Here is a 25,284-nt window from a genome sequence, read left to right as displayed (position 1 = left end):
TTTATATATATATATATATATATATATATATATATATATATATATATATATATATATATATATATATATATATATATATATATATATATATATATATATATATATATATATGTATATATATATATATATATATATATATATATATATATATATATATATATATATATATATATATATATATATATATATATATATAATTTGGTGTGACAACCCCAACTACTTATAATAACTAGAACATGTTTTTATTGTATAATCTTTGAAAATGTTTGAATAAATAAAATAGCACAGCATCCATTACTAAGGGGAAGATTTATCAAAGTGTGGAATTAGAACTCACCACAGTAAAATTCTGCCATTCTTTATTCATTCCTATTGGATTTTTAGATTATTTCCTAATTTTACTTTGCAAAATGCCCTTGTTTGCAACTGAATCCAGTTGGAAAAGATATACCAATCTCTGCATTTACTCATTTTTTGCTTTAGTAAACCAGAATGTACATCACCATTTTGTGTCCACAAATCTCATGATCCAGATTGCAACCCTAGCAGTTAACCTGCAGTTGTAGATGTGCTTCAAAGAATACCGTTATGCTAAGTCTACTTTTAAATTTCTTTCCAGAGTTTGATATGAAATGTTCTAAAGAACCAGAAGGGCGTTTGCAAATAACATTTTTATTGACTTTTGTATGTACAACTTGAAAGACAAATAAGTCTGCAGCGATTCAGAAAAGCTCTGCTGACAATATTGGAACCAATGTGCTAGACAATGTATGATGGCCTCATTGAAATTCAGCCCTGTTTCCTGGCTGGGTTAGATGATTTTCATATGCAGAATGCAGAAGATATAAGATGAACAGAAGATATGAAATATGTCAAGTCAAGAATCAAGTCAAGAGTGAGTTTATTGTCATTTCATCCATATACATTTGTACAGTACACAGTAAAATGAAACAACGTTCCTCTAGGACCATGGTGCTACATAACACAACATAGATGTACCGGACAACAGACAAAAAGTGCTAGTGCAAAAATATGCAACTCCTGCAAGACAGGTCAGCACAGTGCAGGGACAGGACAATACAGTGCACACTCAGCAGATGTAATGTTAAGTAAATAATGCTAAACGTCAGACATGATGGGTGTATCATTGTGACGTGACAGTAGCAAGAACATGACAAAGTGCAGATGTGCTTATAGGGAACAACAACCACAGTCTGGTAATGAGGGCCCTAATGCTTTGGTACCTTTTTCCAAATGGCAGGAGTGTGAACAGTGAGTGTGAGGGGTGTGTTGGATCAGCCACAATGCTGGTGGCTTTACGGATGCAGCGAGTGGTGTAAATGTGATGGAAGGAAGAAAGACGCCTATGATCTTCTCTGCTGTCTTCACTATCCTCTGTAGGGTCTTGCGCTCCATGACAGTGAGTTCCCAGCCCAGACAGTGATACAGCTGCTCAGGATGCTCTCGATAGTCCCTCTGTAGAAAGTTTTGTGTATGGATGATGGGAGATGGGATTTCCTCAGCTTGCACAGGAAGTAGAGGCGCTGTTGGGCTTTCTTGGCTAAGTAGCTGGTGTTGTGGGACCAGTTGAGGTTCTCCGCCACATGTACACCAAGGAATTTGGTGCTTTTGACGATCTCCACATTAGAGCTGTCGATGTACAGTGGCAGGTGGTCACTCCTAGTCTTCCTAAAGTCAACAACCATCTCCTTTGTTTTGTCTACATTGAGAGACAGGTTGTTGGCTCTGCACCAGTCTGTTAACTGCTGCACCTCTTCTCTGTATGGTGACTCGTCATTATTGCTGATGAGACCCACCACAGTCGTGTCCACAAATCTCATGATCCAGTGAACTTTATGATGTGATTTGTGCAGTGCGTGGCTGCACAGTCATGCGTCAGCAGAGTGAACAGTAGAGGACTAAGCACACAGCCTTGAGGGCGTGTGACGCCATTCTCCTGGAAGAAGCTGTGTATGCTCTGAGTGTATGCGCGCTTAGCTACTCTGATGGCACAGGAAAGTTTGGCTCTCGCTGTTCTCAGGGCGACTTCGGCACTAGGGATGGGCGAATTTTTTCTCCTTGTTTCGCAGCGGAAATGATGCCCATATACTTTATGGCAGTGTGCGTCAAAAAAAAAAGACGCGCATCAAAAAAATTTTGCAGCGCAACAACATTTTTTTGACGCCCATAGACTTTAATGGGCGTCGGCAACAATTCGCCGACGGCTAATTTTTGGCGAAACGAATCGGCTCAGATTCACCCTCCCCAATTCGGCACCTTCCCTGAAAGCAGAGTCTGGGGCCTTCAGTAACACATGTACCTCTCCAGTGAACCATGGCTTCTGTTTGAGGCGTGTAGTGATGCACTTGAAGACATCATTAATGCACTTTGTGATGTAGCTGATTACAGATGACATATACTCATCCAAGTTGATGTAGTCGCTGTAGGTTGCAGCCTCCCTAAACATGTTCCAGTCAGTCCACTCAAAACAGTCCTACAGAGCAGTCATGACTTCTGCTGGCCATGTTTTCACCTGCTTCAGAACCGGTTTAGAGTGCCTGACGAGTGGTCTGTATGCTGGAATTAACATAACAGAGATGTGGTCTGAGTATCCGGTGTGGGGGCGGGCTTTGCTCAGCACGCACTGGAAATGTTTGTGTAAACCTGATCCAGCATGTTTGGTCCTCTCGTAAGAAATTCCACATGCTGATGGAAATTAGGGAGCACTAACCTGAGATTTGCATGGTTAAAATCTCCAGCGATGATAATCAGTCCATCTGGGTGAGTGTTTTGTATGTCCGTGATATCGCTGTACAGCTCCCAGAGTGCATCTTTGGTGTTCGCGCTGGGAGGAATGTAAACTCCAATAATATGAATGGAGGCAATTTCACGGGGTAAATAAAAGGGTCTGCACTTCACAACAACAAACTCCACCAGCGGTGAGCAGCTGCTATCCTAAACAAACAGAGAGCTTCTAGAACTTTTTACTCAGGCATGGTAAAACTTTCTACAGAATAAATATAGCATTCTAGATGCACTATTGCAGCTAATCTATTGGCAATAAAATGCCTCTGTAGCTTTCCTTCTCCTATATCCATGATAATAATAATTTTATGTGCATTATATATTTGCACCCTTATATAGATACATTATGTGGCTTAAATCTATTGAACTGCATCAATTTGGTTCTGAGAAGGAAAAGTATGGCATTTCATGAAAAATTGCAGATGTGGTACATTGTACTTATAAAATTAATCTCTGTTTTAGTTATTTGTTTTTTTACTTACGGATATATACATACAGTTTATAATCAATATTTTCAGACACATGAGATGAAAACCCCATCTTTTTGAATAGCAGAAATTACTATTTTGTTTTTTTCAGTAACCTCATATAACTGCTTATCCTAACATCATATAACTGCTTATCTATCCAGAGTGCTGCTGTCTATTTTGGATTCTGCCTGAAGGATGTGAAGGTGAACACATTAATTGGCGTGCACCCCTCAAAGTAAGCTCCTACAAATTTAAATGCTGGATGATTGTCTATAAAGGAAAACTAAACCCTACAAATGAATATGACTAAAAATGCCCTATGTTATATACTGAACTTGTACAAGCAACTAAAGTTTCAGCTTCTCAAGAGCAGCAATGATCCAGGACTTCAAACTTGTCGCAGGGGGTCACCATCTTGTAAAGTGTTTATGATACTCACATGCTCAGTGGGCTCTGAGCAGCTGTTGAGAAGCTAAGCTTAGTGATTGTCACAATCCACAAGCAGAAAATGAGGTTATCCTGTAATAGAAGCTGACGCTACAAGGCTGATTATTAAATTCTGATGCTATTTGCACTGGTTTCTATGTTGCCATGTAGTAATTATCTGTATTAATTACTAATCAGCCTTTTATTGTGAATAACAAAAGTACAAAAAACTTCGAAATTTGACCATAGAATTAAAAAACTTCAAATTCGAAAATTGAATTCAAAGTTTTTTCAACAAATTTGGTAATCCTGGAGTCGAATAAAAATCGCCCGAACGAACGAATCGAAGGATTCGAATGATTTTTATCGATCGATCAAAGGATTTCTATTCGACCAAAAAAAACTTAGAAAAGTGCTGTGGAAGGTCCCCATAAGCTAACATTTCACTTCGGTAGCTTTAATTTGGGGAAGTATGAAGTCGACGTTTTTTTTAAAGAGACAGTACTTCGATTATCGAGTGGTCGAATAGTCGAACGATTTTTACTTCGAATCGTTCGAATCAAAGTTGAATGGTCGAATATAGCCTATTCGATGGTCAAATACCCAAAAATTTACTTTGAAATTCGAAATTTTGACATTCGAACCATTCACTCGAGCTTAGTAAATCTGCCCCTGTGTGGTTGTGAGTTTTCTCTGGAGGTAGAGGCATTCATACTACTCAGTAATTAATGGGAGTTTTTGACTATGCTTCCCTCACATTACAAAGATCTTTAATGAGGAACAGTAATATCTTAAGGAATTCTGGCTTTGGAATAATTGCTTAAGCATGTGCTGGCCAGGTCCTATTTACTTATGTTTAAAATGTGATTAAATGCTGTAGCCATTGTATACATTTCTGTCTCAAAATGTTCCTGTATAAGGGAAAGGGCCAGTTGCATATTATCTGGTCAAACCCCTAGAATTATCAGCAATGAGCATCTTAAAAAAGCTTTAATTAAAATCAAGCTGGGAATCACATGTAGACAAGAGAAGACTTGGCTAAAGGAGCAGAATATAGAAACAGGTTTTCAGTGGAAAGCTTACCTAGCATCCTTCCCTAAGTGGATGGAGAGATGAGCCTTGGATGTCAGGCCAACCCTGAAATCATGCCCTTTAAACCTATTGGCTGTTAGCTGATGGGTGGTACAGTGATTCCTGCTCCTTACTCTCATATCCTCACTTGGACACTGCTGAACTTAAAGGAGAAGGAAAGCTATGGAGGCATTTTATTGCCAATAGATTATCTGCAATAGTGGAAGCTAGAATGCTATATTTATTCTGTAGAATGTTTTACCATACCTGAGTAAAAAGCTCTAGAAACTTTGTTTGTTTAGGATAGGAGCTGCAGTATTAACGTGGTGTGACATCACTTCCTGCCTGAGTCTCTCCTTGCTCTGGCCTCAGATTACAGCAGAGAAGGGAGGGGGAGAGAGAGGAGCAAACTGAGCATGCTCTTGCCCAGGGCAAGGAGATTTAAGCTGAAGGCAGGAAGTCTGATACAGAAGCCCATGTGTACACAATAGAAGGAAAGAAATGCAGTGTTTCTTTTGACAGGTGACTCAGAGCAGCACTACTTTGGGGGTTTACTGGTATATTTAGATGGACCTTTCTGATAAGGCTTACTTAGTTTTAACCTTTCCTTCTCCTTTAAGGAAGGTGACTTCCCTCCCTTCCTGGCTTATACCATTAAAGTCTTTAAGGACCTTGTTAGTTGTTACCCCTGCATTAGACTCACTGTTTGCATTTTAGTTATGCAGAGGAGAAAAGGAGGATTTTACAATATAGATTTATAATTGCATCACATTAGTTTGACAGAAATGTCCAGTCTATGACACAACAAAAATTACTGTGATCCATAAGAGCATGCATACAAAAAGGCATATGCTCAGAGCTGTTAGAATCTGTTGACAAATTCATTCAGTAGATAATCCAGATGCCTGCAGCCCTGTGCCTGAATATGTTATATTACATTTACAGTGGCAGGGGATATGTTTTTTTGGCAACATTTTATTGTTTATTACTCTTCCTACTGCATTAATACTACGCTTATCTCTTCTCATCATTATATAGGGTCAGAGAGAAAAAGAAATTATTTTTACTCAGGTGACATTTTTAATAGAAGTGACTGAAAAATATCTCAGCAGTTTTATCGCAGCACTCAATGGGCCCCAGAGCGCCTAATTAGATTTTCTGAACTACTGGTGGTTCTGACCTGTCTCTGGCTGAAAATGAAAGATGTATCTGCCCCTTCCATGATGCTCCCCAAAAGTTCATCCCTTCTGCAATAACAGTCCTATAGTATTGGGAGTACACTGCATGAAATAATAACTGTTTTCCTTTTTTACGAACACATATCAAGAAGAGACCAACAAAGCTTTTATGCACTAAATTTGCTTGTTTTGTCTTTAATCTTTTGAATGTGACAAGCATCTATAACATATAGGAAGATGATCAATGAAAAGCAACACAATTGGTGGATAAAGGTTCAGTACAATACAATACAACAACATGAGGATATCTAAAGAGAGAGCTGGGTATTATAATTAATAACACATTAACAAAACTGAAAGTGTTTGACATCTGTATAGGAGAGCCCCTTAATTTTTAGGATGCACAAATAGACTAGCATCAAGGGTCATCCTACCTGAATGAATTCTGTGATGTGACGATGCTGCTGTTATCCTTCCCCAAAGAGTTAAAATGCAGAGTGTAAGAATCAGTGCCCATCTGATGAGGCGTTGTATCTCTCTTCTACCCATTCTGAAAAAGAGGGATAAAGGATAGAGGAAAAAGATTATGGCAGTCAGTCATATGAACATAACTATAAAAAAAGCCATAACCCTTAAAGTTTGGTTCACTTTCTATGAAAATATCCACAAACACATGTGCATACTTTACATATTTAGGAAGTTATGTAATAAAAGGCACTTCGTTTTCCCAGGAGCGGTAACACATACAGTAGCAACCAATCAGCAGGTAGCATTTACTGGTCATTGTTTAAAAGCAAACATTGCCATGGGTTACTGCTACTGGGCATACTTTGCCTTTATTATTATTTGCCTTTTGGGGGTTATAGCTTATAATATTAATTTTTCTTTTGAGTACCAGGTTAATCATGCGCCTCTTAGTTACTGCTATATTGTGGATTTCAGATTAAAGGTAATTGAACAATTCAAAGCCTAATGTCTTGAAATCTATACTTGTAAATTACTGATCCAGCTGCTTTAAAGGAGAACGAATGGCAAATTACAATTGACACCTGACACTTACTTACCTGACACCACAGGCCTATGCTTCTATCATCAGAAAAATGCACAGACCTAGGGTTCTTCCAGTGAGCACCACGGAGCAAGCCTCTTTCTGCTTCCTCTGTCTTCTTCGGACAGATTGTCATGTGCAGTAGAGCGAAAAGCTGAACTTTACCAACTTTAAACAGGCTATTTCATTCTACTGTGCATGTGTCTGTTCCTGGAAATCTGAAAACCGAGGAAGGAAGAGGATCGATATGTGGTACTCCCTGGAAGAACCCCAGGCTGGTGCAGATTTCTGCTAATAGGAGGGCCAGTCCAGGGTGTCGGGTAAGTAAATAAAAACACTTGGGGGTCTAACTTTTGGCACCCCCAATGTAAATTGCCTTGCCTTTTCCTTTAATGCATTTTTTTGAGATTCACCAATATTAGTAATAAGAAGCATAAAAAAGCCAAAAACAAGAGTGACTATTTTCTGGCAATTTTTTTTACTGAAATGTCCTTTTTTAAAGTCCAATCTAAATTGTTATTGAGCTGGTATTTTGTTTTTCGCTGTCCCTTTCATGCTTCAGCTATAAATAATTGATATCACAAAACAACAGTGTGAACAAATTAACAGATACAACACAAATGATCCCAGTCCAGGTGACCTATGAAGTCAATTATGTATAAGTAAAGCTCCATCCTTTCCCATCTCTGTACAGTATTAATAATTGCAACTTCTTTATGCTTCAACATAGAGCTCTGCAGAAAAGCCTTATTACTTGAAGCTACTGGGTAGCAAAGAAAAGCCTTCCAAATGCATTGGTTTCCTATTACACATCTGGGAGAGTGAAAATAGTTGTTGGAACACCCAGAATACAGTTTTGAAACAGAATGCTGCTAATAATGACAAACACCCTATGGTAAAATTTGGTAAAGAAAAATATGTGTTTGGCAAATCATTTTGGAAGTATTGACAATACAAATATTTATTTGAATCAATAAAAAACCTGTAAAACATTGTACATGTAAAAATGTATATATGTATATATATATATATATATATATATATATATATATATATATATATATATATATATATATACACACCATATATTATTGGATACAGGCTAAACATGCCCTCTTACAAATTGGGATGCACTGAATTCCTGATTTTTAGACTTGGCTGTATACCAAACCCCTCACAAATATTTGTCTTAATGCTTAGTATATGATTCGAAGGATATGAATTCATCGATCGAACGATTTTCCTTCGATAAAAAAATACTTATAAAGCTTATGGGGACCTTCCCCATAGGCTAACATTGTACCTCGGTAGGTTGTAGGTGGCGAAGTAGGTGGTCGAAGATTTTTTTTAAAGAGACAGTACTTTGACTATCGAATGGTCGAATAGTCGAACAATTTTTAGTTTAAATCGTTCAATTCGAAGTCGTAGTTGAAGGTCGAAGTAGCCAATTCGATGGTCGAAGTAGCCAAAAAAATACTTCGAAATTCAAAGTATTTTTTATTCTAATCTTTCACTCGAGCTTAGTAAATATGCCCCTATTAGTGTTTTCTAAGAAAATATTCCCTGCTGAACAAAAATGCTAATATTCTTAACAGATTATTCTAAAAAGGCAACCTCGAACTATGACTTTGCAATAAGTATAATTATAAAAAATGTGCAGGATCCATGAAAATGTTCACTGTATTTTATAGACAATGAAAACAAAGGAGAAAATTTATGTCAAATGATATGAAATATATATTCCCATTGGGAAATATTTTAATAAAAAGTCATTAATTTGTTTTGGCTGCTCCAGGAAGGCTGATCTTACTAGAACACAGTAGAAAATTTAATTAGGAAATTAGAGCAGAATTCCCCATGGACCTTTGGGCAATTGTCCTAAACTGCAGTAAAATGAGAAGTTCGTCCAGTTTGAGTAACAGTTCATGAGTAATACTGTATATAAAAGAAACTGGCATGTAATTGCTGTTTTGTTTTCAAACTCAGAATGAGGAAGTGCAAAACATGTAGAGGTGTTGGAAGTGATACTTTTGTAGATAAGCTTCTGGTGATTCAAGTTTGCATGTGCAATATTGTTTTAAAGGGGTGGTTTACCTTTAAGTTAACTTTTAGTATGTAATAAAATGGCCAATTCTAAATAACTTTTCAACTGGTTGTCATTATTCATTTTGTACAGTTTTTAAAATGTCTGCCTTCTTCTTCCAACTCTTTTCAGCTTTTAAATGGGGCTCTGTAAGGCTACAAATGTATCGCTATTGCTGCTTTTTATTACTCCTCTTTCTATTCAGGCCCACTCCTATTCATATTCCATTCTCTCATTCAAATGAATGCATGTTTGCTAGGGTAATTTGGACCCTCGCAACCAGATTACTGAAATTGCAAACTGGAGAGTTGCTTAATAAAAATCTAAATAAATAATAAAAAATAAAAACCAGTTGCGAATTGTCTCAGAATATTACTTTTTACATCATAAAAGTTAGCTCAAAGGTGAACAACCCCTTTAAATAAAAAGTGTCAATACATTTCAAACTTCTTTTTGTTTCTGTTTTAGAGATCTTTGATGATTGGCCAATTTTGTGCAAAGAAGCGGAGCTAATCCTGGAAGTGGGAAGTATAGGCTTTGGAGTGCAGCCAGCTGTGTCAATTTAGTTACTTTACAAATGAGCACATGCAGTGGATTCCCATTAATAATGTTAGTAACAACCCAACGATTAAAAATCCTACGATCGTTCGAATCGAACGATTTTCGGATGCTCGAAGTTCGCGAACAGTTCGCGAACTGTTCGCATTTTTTGCCGGTGTTCGCGAACGGCGTTCACGAACACATACTCGCCGGTTCGCTACATCCCTAGTCCCAAAGTATGCAATAGTTGACTGCTATAAGACTTAAACAATATTAGGATACAATGGTCACACTTTACAGCATTTGCCAAGACATATCTCTTTATTTTCAGGACAATTATAACATACTGTAAAGGAATTAGTCTCCCTGCAGACAGTGGGAAAAAGTACTTGACATCACTTAAGTCAATTATGCTCAGCAGGGAAAAAATGTCAGGTTTCCTTCGATTAACTCTTAAATCTCAACATTAAAATATCATATGGTATTTGGGTTAAATACATTACAGGGCATATTTATCAAGGGTCAAATTTCAATTTGAAAAAGGTCGAAATTCGAATTCAAAAAGACCAACTGAAATTAAGTCGAAGGGTTTTTTGGCCGAATAGGTAAGTTTTTTTGATCGAATAGGTCCATATTCGGGCAAATTTGAATCATACGAATCGAAGTAATAGTCATTAGATCAAATTCGAATCAAAGTTTTTCCCCAAACAACTTAGATTTTTTTTAATAGTGTGCAGTGTATGTAATAAAACTCAATGAGAGTTTTTTTACTTCAAAAGATTACACCACTTTCAAGCAGGTTCAAAATGGCAATTAAGATTCACAACGCGATAAAAGCCTTATGAAGAATATTATATTGTGACGTTCAAATATTTATTCGAAAATTTGTTCTCTTCATGAATTTTATCAAGTTTCCTCCATTGTGTCGAATCACTAGAATTATTCAAAAAATAACTAGAAAGGTTTACTTTTATGTTTTCCCACTTAGGGGCAGATTTATTAAGGGTTGAGTTGTGTTTTCACAAAATATTTGAGTTTTTGAGGTTATTTTTTGGTCAAAAATAGTTTTTTGGGGTTAACAAAACTCAAATTGTTTGAGATTTATTTTACCCTGACCTTGAAAATACAGTAGCTCAAATCCAAAAGAACACCATCTAAAACCTGTCAACGTCATGTAGGAGTCAATGGAAGAGGTCCCTTGAACCATTTGAAGATGTTAATAGTCTTTATGATGGGTTTTTTTGGTGGGTTTCCCTCAATCAATTTGAGCAATTCAAGTTTCTTTTTCACTGAAAACTCAATGTTAACCCTGAACTTGCTGATTCAAGTTTTTTCCATTTGAGTTTTTCTTAAATTAAAAACCAGTCGAATTGTGACTTCATTTCAGTTCAGTTAAGGTTTTAAAACGCACATACTGTAGCTCTAATTTTCATAATTTGTGTGGATTTTTGCATTTTGTTTTGTATCTTGAAAAGCTATGGAGACAAGAGGCTATTTGCACCATTATCCTCAGAAAAAATTGTTCATACACAAACAAATAAAAGATAATGTAGTCTTGTGCATGCATTTTTTTACCATTTTTGCTCAATGGTTTAGAAAACATTTAAGTAAAATACAAAAACAACATAATGGTAGAGATTTATCAACATTTGAATTTGGATTTTTTTCAACAAATCTGATTATTTTGCACTATAATTCATAAATTTGAATAGTACTTGAATAAACTCATATGTATGATATTTATTAAATGCATAAACTTTGTAAAGCTTGAATGTAAAACTTTGCCATCTAAAAGTTGCCAGGTTCATGTAGAAGTCAATAGGAGCTGTCTATAGCAAATTGAATGCATCCTTTTGATGTGAGTTTAAGAATTTTGACCCACTGAAATTAATAAATAGAGGAAAAATTTAGCTATTCAAATTTTTTTAGTTTTTTCAATCAAATTTTATATATTCAGATTTTTTTTATAAATAAACAAGCATTAATTCGTTTTTTAAAAATAAGTTTATTTAAAGTATAAAAAAACCTCTAACATCACACAAACTCAATTTTGATTAATAAGCCCAATTGTGTTTACTCCCGTTAATCCATTTACTGTATCTAATGAATATTTTGATTTTATATATATATATATATATATATATATATATATATATATATATATATATATATACACACACACAAATACAGTATATATGTGGATATACCACTGACTTCATTCACAATTGCATATTTTGAAAATCTATTTTCTTTTACTAAATTGTTAGATATCCATTGACAGTTGAATCCAATATCTCTTATGGGAGCGGGCTCCTTTTGCTTAAAAGATGTATTAAAGCTCACTCTATTAAATTCACCAGACATCATGTCTCTCTACATGCAGGATTTGTAGGCAGTTATTTTTTTAGATTTAGTTTGTACTGGAATCAGTTATTTGAGTGAGCTTTAATTCATCTGCTAGGAAAGGAAGCCCCCCTATAAGATATATTGGATCTGAAATCCAACCTAAAGAATAATACAGCCTGTACGAAATGCTTAGATTTTCTTCCTGTCCTGCATTTTTCTATGACAAAGTGCAAAACATTAATCACAATCTCCCCCCTAGAAAACACACATAAGAATTTAAATGCATCCCAAAAGACATTTTGTTATGTTCTATATTTCAACGTTATTAGCAGCCTATGGCTACATTAGCTGGCAAAAATGAGGAACATTTTTCAGTTATTATATGGAATGCTGCAGATTTCCTGTGGAATTCCTGGCTATTTCTTAAATTTTTATTGAATTAATCAGAATTATCAGCCAATTCAACCAGTTTGATCGAAATTGTTATTTAATATTGTGTTAGCCTTCTAGGGATAATGTCTCAGATCCTAAAAAAAACACTCGTCTGATGCATCAAATCCAATAGTGCTGTCATCCACAGCCCATTATCCAGAAATGCCTGACAGCAATGCTACACTACTGCATTATGTAAGGAAAAAGCTAAAAACAGAAGAATATATTCAATTTTAGGATTTTATATGTTGTATATTTAATGTATGTTTACAATAAGCAATTTTGCTTTCAATCATCCAAAAGTGCAAATGGGAAAAATGCTTATATATATATAAAAAAAATTCATTGCTTTTCTGATATATTTTTTCTTCTAGAAATGTTTCATTTGTGGTTCTATGCAAGCAGCATTCATAATATAAGGCAGGACTTAATGCAAAAGTATAACTACATTGAGCAGTCACAAGAGACTTGCTAGTTTGTAGAACTTTCATTGCTACTTTTTTTTGTAAAACAGACATACTGAAATATATTTTTTTCACTAAACAAAAGCCATGCATAGAAAATACATTCTTATTGTATTCTTCCTTTTATTATTTTTAACCTTTATTAAAGCCACACATGCAACAAGTGTATATTGTGCAGATTTAAAGGAATTGTTCAGTGTAAAAATATAAACTGGGTAAATAGATAGGCTGTGCAATATAAAAAATGTTTCTAATATAGTTAGTTAGCCAAAAATGTAATGTATAAAGGCTGGAGTGATTTCATGTATAACAAGTCAGTCAGATCACTACTTCCTGCTTTTCAACTCTCTTGGTTTACACTGACTGGTTGCCCTGGCTACCAGACAGTAACCAATCAGAGACTTGAGGGGGGGCCACATGGGTCATTTCTGTTGCTTTTGAATCTGAGCTGAATGCTGAGGATCAATTACAAACTCACTGAACAGAAATGTCCCATGTGGCCCCCCTTCAAGTCGCTGACTAACTCAGAGTTATAGAGCTGAAAAGCAGGAAGTTGGATTCCGGCTGTTTTATTAGACATCCAGTCACTCCAGCCTTTATATATTACACTTTTGGCTAACTAACTATATTAGAAACATTTTTTATTTTGCACAGCCTATCTATTTACACAGTTTTTATTTTCACACTGAACTATTCCTTTAAGGAGTCACCTGGGGATCATCCACAGTTTAGGATCTATTGCTCTGTGGTGTGAATAGAACATAAAACAATCTTTTGGACTGAGAGGCAACCCCTTCCTTGACATTGCAGTAAGTGAACAGTGACATTTTACAGCTTAAAAGGAAGCTGACACCAAAAAAATTTCTTTTAAAGAAATGATTCTTCATTTGAAGTTACCTATATGTCATGCTGACTGTTTTCTCCTTAAAGCTTTCTTTCACTTAATAAACCCAGTTCTGCATCCGACTGTGGCCGACTGTGGCAGCCAGACTCCTGCTTCCTGTCAGAATGTGAGCTTGATGATGTCACAAAGGGGGCGGAGCTTCCCCCTCCTCTCCGCTATATCTCTCTGGCGTCTGTGAACCACGTGTGCTTTAGTAACTGATTTGCTATGTACTGTAACTTGGTCATCATTTATATAGTTTCTTTATTATTATATAATGAAGTATAAATGCATATTCATTCTCTTTCTCACAGTGTCACACTGTTTCGGTGACTTGCGGCTGCCGCTGCGGAACTGTTATGTCCTCCTCCTCCTGGGGCTTCTCCGATCCAGCCGGCAAGACTGTGGCAGCAGCTGAGGCCAAACACAGGCCCCTGTCCTGGAGTCGGAAGGGCTCTCCTCCTGACGGGCGAGTGTTGGCGCAGAGAAGATGCGCATGGAGCTAGCACGTCTCTTAGCGCCGAAGACAGTCTGCTCGCCGGGCCTTGATACATCACGCGGTGCACTGGGTGGAGGGCGGATAGATTTGGTGATGTCATTTGCGCGCTGATGTAACAGCCGGTATGAGAAGAGAAGTCCAACATCTGTAGTTCGCACACTATTTCCATCTCGGGCTGTTTGCTGTCCTTATCATTTGAACACAGTATTCTTAGATCCTCTACCCAGTGCACCGCGTGATGTATCAAGGCCCAGCGAGCAGACTGTCTTCGGCGCTAAGAGACGTGCTAGTTCCATGCGCATCTTCTCTGCGCCAACACTCGCCCGTCAGGAGGAGAGCCCTTCCGACTCCAGGACAGGGGCCTGTGTTTGGCCTCAGCTGCTGCCACAGTCTTGCCGGCTAGATCGGAGAAGCCCCAGGAGGAGGAGGACATAACAGTTCCGCAGCGGCAGCCGCAAGTCACCGAAACAGTGTGACACTGTGAGAAAGAGAATGAATATGCATTTATACTTCATTATATAATAATAAAGAAACTATATAAATGATGACCAAGTTACAGTACTTAGCAAATCAGTTACTAAAGCACACGTGGTTCACAGACGCCAGAGAGATATAGCGGAGAGGAGGGGGAAGCTCCGCCCCCTTTGTGACATCATCAAGCTCACATTCTGACAGGAAGCAGGAGTCTGGCTGCCACAGTCGGCCACAGTCGGATGCAGAACTGGGTTTATTAAGTGAAAGAAAGCTTTAAGGAGAAAACAGTCAGCATGACATATAGGTAACTTCAAATGAAGAATCATTTTTTTAAAAGAAGTTTTTTTGGTGTCAGCTTCCCTTTAAATCCCAAACCTAGCTGCACAAACAGGGTTGGACTGGGCAAGTGTAACACCAGAAAAAGATTCCGGTGGGCCTCAGCCCTTGTGGCCCCTGTCAGCCCAGACTTACTCCCCCAACCTGCTTGAAACTAGGCTCTCCCTGTCCTGGCAGGGGAGGAGGGTTACATTTGGTGCAGGCGGCCAGAAAGTTGGCAGGTGAGGGGTCAGGGTCCCTGGGTGGGTGTGTGTGCGAACCCTTGATGTGCCAGCCTGGTGGGCCCAACACCCCTAGTCCAACACTGAATGTGAAGCTTGGAATGCTATGTTTTGATTAGCTCTAGGGACGATATTGCCATAGATTGCTCTCTGATAAACAAGAGGTACCCCTAATTGATAATACTTTTATTGTCCATAGGAGGGTGAAATTATAAATATACAGTAATTATGATTGACACCATGGCAGTATAGAGCAAAAGTGGTATGCATATAACTTGAGTTGTTATTGAATGTGCGCTTCTGAAATAATATTTCATCTAAAATCAACTAGAGTATGTATTTTATAATAAAGAATAAAGTAGTGTTATGTAGCAGAATTCATTTATGAAAATCAGACCTGTTTATGGTATGTCTCAAGGAGGCCATTGCCAGGTTATAAGTGAAGTCTGCTCTAGGCTTCCATTTATTTGTGAATTAACAATATATCATATGCATTATGTTTGCATCTGATTGCTGTACTTTATATCTGTCACATTCATAATATTTCAATAACAGTCATTGCTATTCTTTATCAGTGAGTTAAGGAACTCTATTCATGGTTTTGCTAGGGCTTTGCTATACAGGTGTGAGGCATTTTACCCAGAATGCTTGGGATGTGAGGTTTTCCGGATAAAGGATCTTTCTGTAATTTGGTCTTCAGAAATTAAATTTGAGTTATCAAGTTGTTGTTTTTTTTTTTGGTCAAAACTCACATTTTCGGGTTACAAAGCAACTCAAATTTTTTGAAAGAAAATAAAAATTTTTTAAAAACGTATTATTTCCCTGACCCTGGAAATAGCTTGAATCCAAAAATACACCATGTAAAACCTGTCAATATCATGTGGAGTCAATGGCAGAGGTCCCTTGAACCATTTGAAGGCCTGCATGATGTTCAAGCTTTTTTTCTGAGGTTTTGCCCAAGCTTTTGAGGTTTATCCTGCCTAAAACGTGATCAATTTGAGCTTTTGGGTTTCGTAACTCAAACTCACAACTCCATTTGAGTTTTTTCAAGTTCATTCGAGGCGTAAAAAACTCTAACATTCAACCTTTGATAAAAGAACCCTTAAAAAAAAAAGATTGACCAAACTCTCTTGCCCGATTTTAGCTTATTTATTAATAAAATAATTTAAATTAATAGGATCTTGAAAAAACACAATAAAATTGAGTGAAAACTTAAATCACTAAAAATTTTTGTGTTTTTTTTTCCAAAATCGTAGGTTTTTCTGGATAAACCCAGCGCAGACCACAATAACTTCAATTTGGTATAGGTGCCTCTCCCATTTACATATACAGGACTTTGAAATTTCATATGGCAGATTTTCGATTGGGCATTTTGCAGCAGGGGTATCATAAATTTTGAGTTTTTGCCAAAAAAAAGTTTGATCATAAAAATTTGACTTTAGTAAATAACCCCCTAAGTCTACTGAAATATTGTGTAAATATTAAATAATCCCAATAGACTGATTTTGCATCCAGTAATGGTTAATTATATCTTAGTTTGGATCAAATACAAGGTACAGTTTCATTATTACAGAGGAAAATGAAATCATTTTTAAAAATTTGAATTATTTGGATAAAATCGTCTATGGGATTATCCCTTCCTTAATTCAGAGCTTTCTGGATAATGAGTTTAAGGATATCAGATTTCATACCTGTACAAGCACCGATTTGGCTGCACCAATACTTCTGCCTCCTTTCTGTGCAAGTCTCCCACACAGACCAGTATATGTTATTCCTATCTGATTGAAAGAATTAACCCACCCCTTTACCCCATGTTACAGTATATACCGTATATACTCGCGTATAAGCCGAGTTTTTCAGCACCCAAAATGTGCTGAAAAACTCGACCTCGGCTTATACGCGGGTCATACGCACATACTGTAGCCAATCCCTCACCGGATACTGTAGCCAATCCCTCACCGGATACGAGGCTCCTTCTGCGGCCCCAACACACCTCCCTCTCCCATAGCGCATCAGGACTCTGTGACTGACTGTCACGTCCTTCCCTGCCGGCGCCGGCGCCTCTACCCACGTGGCGGCCATGGGCGCCGCCATTTTGGAAGGACGCCGGCAGGGAAGGACGCGCCGCCCGGAGCTCCTGGACCTGCTCCGGGCAGCGATCGTGACAGTCAGTCACAGAGTCCTGACCATATTCAGGCATGGAGGTAGCAGGACCAGGGCCCTTTTGTATAAAGTATTGTGTTATTTCCCAGCAACCACTGCTAGCCCTGTATTCTATATGGATTATCTTCTCCCTACAGGAACCAGCATGGCAGCACCAACTGCTAAACAGGGGCTTATTTATAATAATGGGATTATTGGACCCCCTTCCCCCATCCAGGCCATATTCTCCTAGAAGAGTTTGTGACCAAAATAAGCAGAGGAATTTCAAAGCTCTTGCTGCGGACTGTAAACATTTACATGTGTCCTGCACACTGTTGGGGCCGCAGAAGGAGCCTCGTATGTAGTTGCTGCATCTCTCCATCTCTCTGCCCCTGGTTGAGTTATAAGTTATTTTACTGTGACTGGTGTGCTTACAATTTTTTTTTTTTAAACTGTGGGCAGGCCTACCTTTCATTGTTATTCAGTGGGTGCAGGTACAGATTGATTTTCAATCAGCCCCTAGGCTTATACACGAGTCAATAAATTTTTCCAGTTTTCTTAGGTAAATTAGGTACCTCGGCTTATACACGGGTCGGCTTATACACGAGTATATACGGTACTAGAAATACTACTTCCATCAAAATTGTGCTACTATTTTAAAACTGTAAATATTGCATTAGAAAATAAACAAGACAATATTCGAGATCCCCAGATTAATTATTAATTAAGTATAAAAAGAAAACTAAGAGGGGGCGGTCCTTAGCCATGGTGGAGAACAGACGTCTGTGATAGGAGCTCCGTCCGTCTGATCCATAGCAGCCCGAACATAAGCAATTATTCACGCCGATACACAGCTCGGGTCATTCACGCAAGACACAGCAGCATGGGGAGAAGGGGGACCCGTGCACAACGCACCACCATGTCGCCATACCTTCACAAAACCCCCGGCCGGGACTTACTGCGGAGCTCTCAAGATGGCGCCGGAACCGCTTCATACGGCTGCTTCACCTACCGGTTCTGTGAGTACTTCGCCTGCCTCGACCCCAAAACACCAATCCCCTCAACATTCTCCCGCGGATGCACTGCACACCGAACGCGCATTAGAGCAGCCTGTGACCGCACAGATACTGGCTGAACAGCTTTCTTATTTACAGACGGCCCTCACCTCCACCATTACGCAAACTGTCTCTGCAGCAGTTAATGTTGCGATAAAAGAGATCCAGAGGGAGGTCACTGATATTGGGGACCGTACTGACAAATTGGAGAACTTTACTGATGATTTGGCACAACGCCTCATGACTGTTGAGGATGATAATGGCGCGCTTCGGGAGGAGATATTCCAATTGCGGGACGTGCGAGGACCTGGAAAACAGGTCCCGCAGACAAAACCTGAGATTTAGAGGGGTCCCAGAGGAGGTTACACCTTCAGAGATTCCTAACTACCTCAAGGACCTCTGCTCCCAGATTTGTCCAGACATCCCGGTTACCATGTGGAGATTTGATAGGGCCCATCGCTCCCTAGGCCCCAAGCCTTCCTCTCCTAAGCCCCCACGGGACATCATAACCTGCTTCCACTACTACCAAGGCAGGGAGGCCATATTGGCTACCACGAGATCCACCAACACTCTGGACTTCCGCAATCATAAGATCCAGATTTTTGCGGACCTCTCCCCTATCACCTTGGGTAAGAGGCGTGAACTGCGACCCCTCACACAAAAGCTTAGGGAGCATGGGATTCCCTACAGATGGGGGTTCCCATTCAAACTGGTTGTCAACCGTGCCGGCCACTCATACATTCTGCACAACCCCCAGAACGCAGACAGATTCTTAAAGGCGCTTGGCCTTCCCACCAAAGAACCACCGGGACCGAACGGCAAGGCGACTCAGGCTCACCCGACTTTTCCCATCAAGCCTCAATGGGCCACTGTTAGCAGCAACATCGCCCCGCCAAGGCTGTAATTGAGCCCCTCTCCCCCTCGGGAAACTTGACAATATTCTGTCCTGACCCCCTTGGGTCTTCACTTCAACTATGGACTATTGTCCCAACGCACTGGATCTTCTGGTTCGGACGCAGACCTTTCTGCTTCAAGCACCACCCAGTTCGGACTAGTTTCCACCAGGGCACAGTGATCATATCCCCACCTGGAGGAGCCTGTCTTGCCCCTCCGGAGCCGCAGACCTCAAATCTTCCCTGCAAGTGGCTCGGGCAAAATTACCTCCAAATTTTATCCCAAAAGCTTTTATTCCTCAGGCCCACATAAAAAGGCAGGTGTTGCCATTCTTATCCACAAGGACTGCCCATTCTCAGTTGACCAGGCTATCCCTGACCCAAATGGTCATTATTTACTGTTAACAGGGAGGTACGCTCAATTACCAGTAATGCTCCTAAATATATATTCCCCAAATAGGAAACAGATCCATTTTATTCATAAAATTATTCGTAAAGCCCAAAGCCACACCCCTATTCACACTATCATGGGAGGGGACTTTAATCTAACCTATTCTCAAGTCTCAGACAGGTCACACCCGTCACCTGATCAGGCTGCCCATACTCTTTCCAGGCTTTTTAGACAATCCATGAGACAAGCCCACTTATTCGATGCTTGGCGTATCACTCACCCAACAGATAGGCAATACACTTTCTATTCCCCGGTGCACAAAACTCACTCCCGTATTGACTATTTCTTTGTATCGCATCCCTGCCTCCATTTGCGACATTCCTCTGACATCCTTCCAATCACTTGGTCCGATCATGCTCCTATCACCCTCACTTTGGAACTGTCTAAGCCCCCTCTAAGGGAAACACACTGGCGTCTCAATGAAACCCTCCTACATGATTCAGAGGCCTTTAAAGACATTGAAGCCAAGCTCAAGGATTATTTTACACTTAATGAAGGTTCTGTTGATTCCTTAGCCACGTTATGGGAAGCCCATAAAGCTACGATCAGAGGCCACCTTATTGCCCTATCGGCCCATAAAAAGAAATCACGCATGGCCAACTACCTTCTGCTGCATAGACAACTGCGAGACTTAGAAACACAATACAACATGTCAGGTTCTGAAACCCTACTGAGGCAGCTAAATAAAAAGCGTAGGGAATTGGCAGTTTTAAAGCACAAACAGGCAGAAAAGGCCATTCTTTGGACTCGGCAACTTTTCTATGAAAAGTCAGACAAACAACACACCCTACTAGCCCGAAGATTGAAACACCAACAGGCACACTCAAGAATAACTTCGCTCAAACTCCCTTCGGGCCAACTGACCTTTGACCCAGGGCTGATCGGTTCCCAATTTTTCGAATATTACTCCAAACTGTATAATCTGACCCCCGCATACACGAATACTGTGACCCACAAGGAACAGATCACAAGATTTCTGGAGTCTCTTAACCTCCCCAAATCCTCGGAGGATGACCTTTCCTCTCTGAATGCTAATATTACTGCAGAGGAACTCACAAATGTACTTAAGCAAATGCCCACTGGGAAATCACCGGGGCCTGACAGCCTACCCTACAAATATTACAAACTCTATCAGCACATACTTATACCCTACCTGATCCAACTGTTTAACCTATATCTACAAGGCGATCCTATCCCTTCCATGACTTTGACTTCCTATCTAACATTGATACCGAAGGAAGGGAAAGACCCCACCATCTGCCCCAACTATAGGCCCATAGCCTTACTAAATACCGATCTAAAGCTGTTCTCTAAACTCTTAGCAAACAGACTAGCCCCCATTTTGCCAGGCCTGATCAACAGGGACCAAGTCGGCTTCATATTAGGCAGACAAGCGGGGGATAACACCAGACGCACCTTTGACCTGATTGAGGTTCTCCAGCGGAGAGGCGACCAGTCCTTAAACCTTAGCCTAGATGCCGAGAAGGCATTTGATAGATTGGACTGGACTTACTTGTTCTCTTTGCTGGAACATCTCAATCTCTCTGGCTCATACCTTGCTGCCATCCATAACTTATACAGTACACCCTCAGCCTACCTTAAACTCCCCGGACAATCGCGTAAACCCATTTCAATTTTTAATGGGACGCGGCAAGGCTGCCCCTTATCCCCCCTGCTCTATGCTTTGAGTATAGAACCTTTGGCTGCCACTATACGCCTCCATCCAGATATAACGGGAGTCCTAGTAGGGAACATTCACTATAAAATAGCTCTCTTTGCTGATGACGTCCTGCTCACCATCACCAACCCCCTTGTATCCTTGCCAAGTTTACATCAGTTGATAACCACATATAGTACCCTATCAGGATACAAATTGAATGTTGATAAAACTGAGGCCCTTCCTCTACGTATCCCACAGCGAGCCCTATCTGCTTTGAAGGCCGCTTTCAATTATAAATGGAAAGATTGCTCTATCACCTACTTAGGCACCCAGATCCCAGCTGACTTGAGTCAGACATATAACCTGAATTTCAAGCCCCTGATACAACATACAAAGAGCTTGCTAGAAACCTGGTCCAAATACACCATTTCCTGGCTAGGTAGGGTAGCAGCTTTAAAGATGTCTATTTTGCCTAAATATTTGTACTTATTTGAGACTCTCCCAGTGGCTATCTCCCCAGCTACATTTAAGACTATCCAGTCTCAATTCCATAACTTTATCTGGGCTCACCGAGGCCACAGAGTTGCTAAATTTGTCTTACTGACACCACTTAGACAGGGAGGTTTGGGCATCCCAGACCTACAAAAATATTATGAGGCTGCACACCTGAGACAGCTACTGGCCTGGTCTAGCTGGTCCTCACATACCTGTTGGGGTCATATTGAAAATGTCTTGATAAGTGATTTCCATTTAAATGCTTGTATTTGGGGCCACTCGGACTCTGCTCAGATTCCCACCTCTGCACTTTCTGCAACCCGACTCACCTGCTCAATCTGGCGTAAAACTAGGCTCAAGCACAACCTAAGTTCTTCCAAATCGACCCTGACCACGTTTCTACGAAACCCTACGTTTCCCCCTGGGATGGACTCTTCCTTTTACACAAAATGGTCCAATTCTCATTTTTTTTTGATCCGGGGCCTGCTTAATCCCCTCACGCATGAGATCCTGCCTTTCCAAACGATCCGGGATAAGATTCCACAGACACCCATCAGACTCTTTTAATACTTCCAGATTCGACATTTTTTGGGACCCTACATCACTTATGCCAAAGCAAACCGCCTTACGGCTTTTGAACTGCTAGCAACAGTCGGCTTGCCACAGAAAGGCCTTATCTCCAGAATCTATCAACTACTTGCCATTCCCTCCGGTCCTACACAATTGAGACACAAATACATGGACAAGTGGGATCGGGCATTGCCACGTCCATTGACAGCTGAAGATTGGTCCCTTATTTGGGATAATGCTAGGCGAATGGTCTCCTGTGTCCGTCAAAAGGAGAGCATCTTTAAAATTCTAACCTTCTGGTACTACACCCCGGACCGCTTGCACAAATTGTTTCCTTGCTGGAGGAATTGTGGGGCCCAAGGCACGCTCCCACACATTTTTTGGGACTGTCCCTCCGTACAACAGCTCTGGAAAGAGGTAGCAGATCTCATTAGCCAGATAATAGCCCGTCCTGTCCCATTGGATCCGATTGTTCTCTTGCTTGGCAAACCCATCCCCAAATTACGTAGAAGTGGTCAGGCTCTAGTGAATCAGATCTTAACGGCTACTCGCCTAGCAATTGCCTCCAGATGGAAGGACCCAACACCGCCAACTAAGCCCGAAATCATCCGGAGAGTTAACAGCAACAGAATATTTGAATCAAACATTGCCTACATGCAAAACAGGATGGATTACTACCTCAAGGTTTGGTCGCTGTGGGAACTTAGGGGTTTGGCCTCTTAACAATCATTGAGACCCTTATGCAGTCCTTCCCGCTTTGTGCCACGATGCCCATGTCCCTTTGGTCTTATAACTGGCTCTACCTCCACGCCTAAGTCCACCTCCTCATTGCTCTTTTTGCTCCCCAATATGTATGTAGTTTATCATAGCCCCAGATTATGCCTGCCTTCCATTTAACCTATGCAAATGCCTGTTGCACTACAATGTCTTTTGCTCCTATCGGAGCTCCTTTTTTTACTTTCTTTTTTTTTTTATGTTGTTTTGCACTAACCTGTGACATATGCATTACTTTGCTGTTTGTATGTACCACTAAGTGCTTTATTTACTGAAAAACTTGCTAATAAAACATAAGTTACAAAAAAAAAAAAGAAAACTAAGAATTATGAGATAAAACCAAATCAAACACATCTCCTAGCACCATTTTGATCAGATTTACAGAGACACAAAATGTTAGCAAATGAATTCATTACACCCAATATGATTAGTTTCATAAAATAATGCTTAAAATAATTAGGTATTATCCTGACCAAATACTGGAAAATGCAGGTCATTAATGCACTATATGGAAATCGTGAAATGTCACCAGCTGCAATAAGCATTGTTGACTTTGTTTTCCTCTGTAAATCTCCTGCATGCTAATAACTTGGATTAGATTTAGATGTAAGGTAATCAGTCAGTGAATGCTGAAGGGAATGCGGTATAGGAGGCATTATCCTCTGTAACAAGGAATTATTTCCCCCTGGTGGCATCAAAGACTACTTGCTTCTTTTATGTATCACATCCATCTCATAGAAAGGCAGGCATTTTTCCGTGACATAGTTTACAAACTGTGCTCTGTCTTAATAAGCTTCAGGAACTGAATTCAGTATTTTGTTTTGTCATAAAGCTTCAGAAAATGATCTGACTTAAATGGTATCAACTAATGTGGTAATACTTAAACATAAAATAACATAAATTTCGATTACAAATGTAAGGTAGCAACTGCTTATGACTGAGGGGTTGAAAGAACTTAAAGGAGACATTTTGTGTAAAAAAAGAATGTACAGTGCATTATACTCATTTAGCTATAGAAGAATTGTGCTTATAAAAGTAGTGTTTCAGGCTGATTTATTGAATATTTCTGCAAAAACCCTAATAATCCCTCTAGGGATGCACCGAATCCAGGTTTCGGTACGGGATTCGGCCTTTTTGAGCAGGATTCGGATTCGGCCGAATACTTCTGCCCAGCCGAACCGAATTCGAATCCTAATTTGCATATGCAAATTAGGGGCAGGGAGGGAAATCTCATGACTTTTTGTCACAAAACAAGGAAGTAAAAAATATTTCCCCATTCCCACCCCTAATTAGCATATGCAAATTAGGGTTCGGATTCGGTTTGGTATTCGGCCGAATCTTTCGCGAAGGATTCGGGGGTTTGGCTGAATCCAAAATAGTGGATTCAGTGCATCCCTAAATCCTTCTCTTCTAATTCCTGTTCCCTGAATTCTCAGGTTGTGCAGATGAGCCTGCGCTACTCAGCTCACTGCACTAAAAGACAGAAACCAATCAGCATCTAACAGGACCTGATAGGGAACTGAAACATGACTTTGCTTGTGTGACTGCAGGGCTGTGATTGGCTGTCCCCCTCCTACTGTGCTTCTGGCAGGGACTGTTGGGACACGCCCACCCCTCATTTGAAACAAGGACAGGGACCAGTGAACATCTATGGGGAGCTCCTATAAAGGGACTATTTTTAAAAGATAAAATAAATTATTATCCTGTATGTCTCCTTTAAAACATAACACTGCCAGATAGAGTTTCTTGTATAATCGATGCTTACTCTCTTCAATAGCAGCTTTATCTGGTCAAGAAAGACGCACTACAATAATTAGATGAATGCATTATAGGGACTTACAATAGGGGAACATTGCATGATTACTTAATTTCTCCTTTGGATATATCCAATTTTCTGAAACCACTCCTGAGTGAAATGGTATGTCCCCATCTAAATGTATATAATCATAAAAAGAACTTCAATGTAAT

General features: G+C 39.7%; 1 protein-coding gene across 1 annotated transcript in view; it reads right to left on the bottom strand.

Moving 5' to 3' along the window:
- LOC121399983 (chemokine-like protein TAFA-2) overlaps positions 1–25,284 on the bottom strand; it is a 204,145-nt gene that overhangs the window by 110,177 nt on the left and 68,684 nt on the right. The window contains exon 2 of the mRNA XM_041582071.1: positions 6,385–6,500. Within this exon, the coding sequence (XP_041438005.1) occupies positions 6,385–6,499 (115 nt within the window). The 5' untranslated portion in view covers position 6,500. The remainder of the gene's footprint in view (positions 1–6,384; positions 6,501–25,284) is intronic.

This window comes from Xenopus laevis, chromosome 2L (genome assembly GCF_017654675.1).
Source record: "Xenopus laevis strain J_2021 chromosome 2L, Xenopus_laevis_v10.1, whole genome shotgun sequence".
NCBI classification, from domain to species: Eukaryota; Metazoa; Chordata; class Amphibia; order Anura; family Pipidae; genus Xenopus; species Xenopus laevis.
This window is presented reverse-complemented; position numbering and strand designations above follow the sequence as displayed.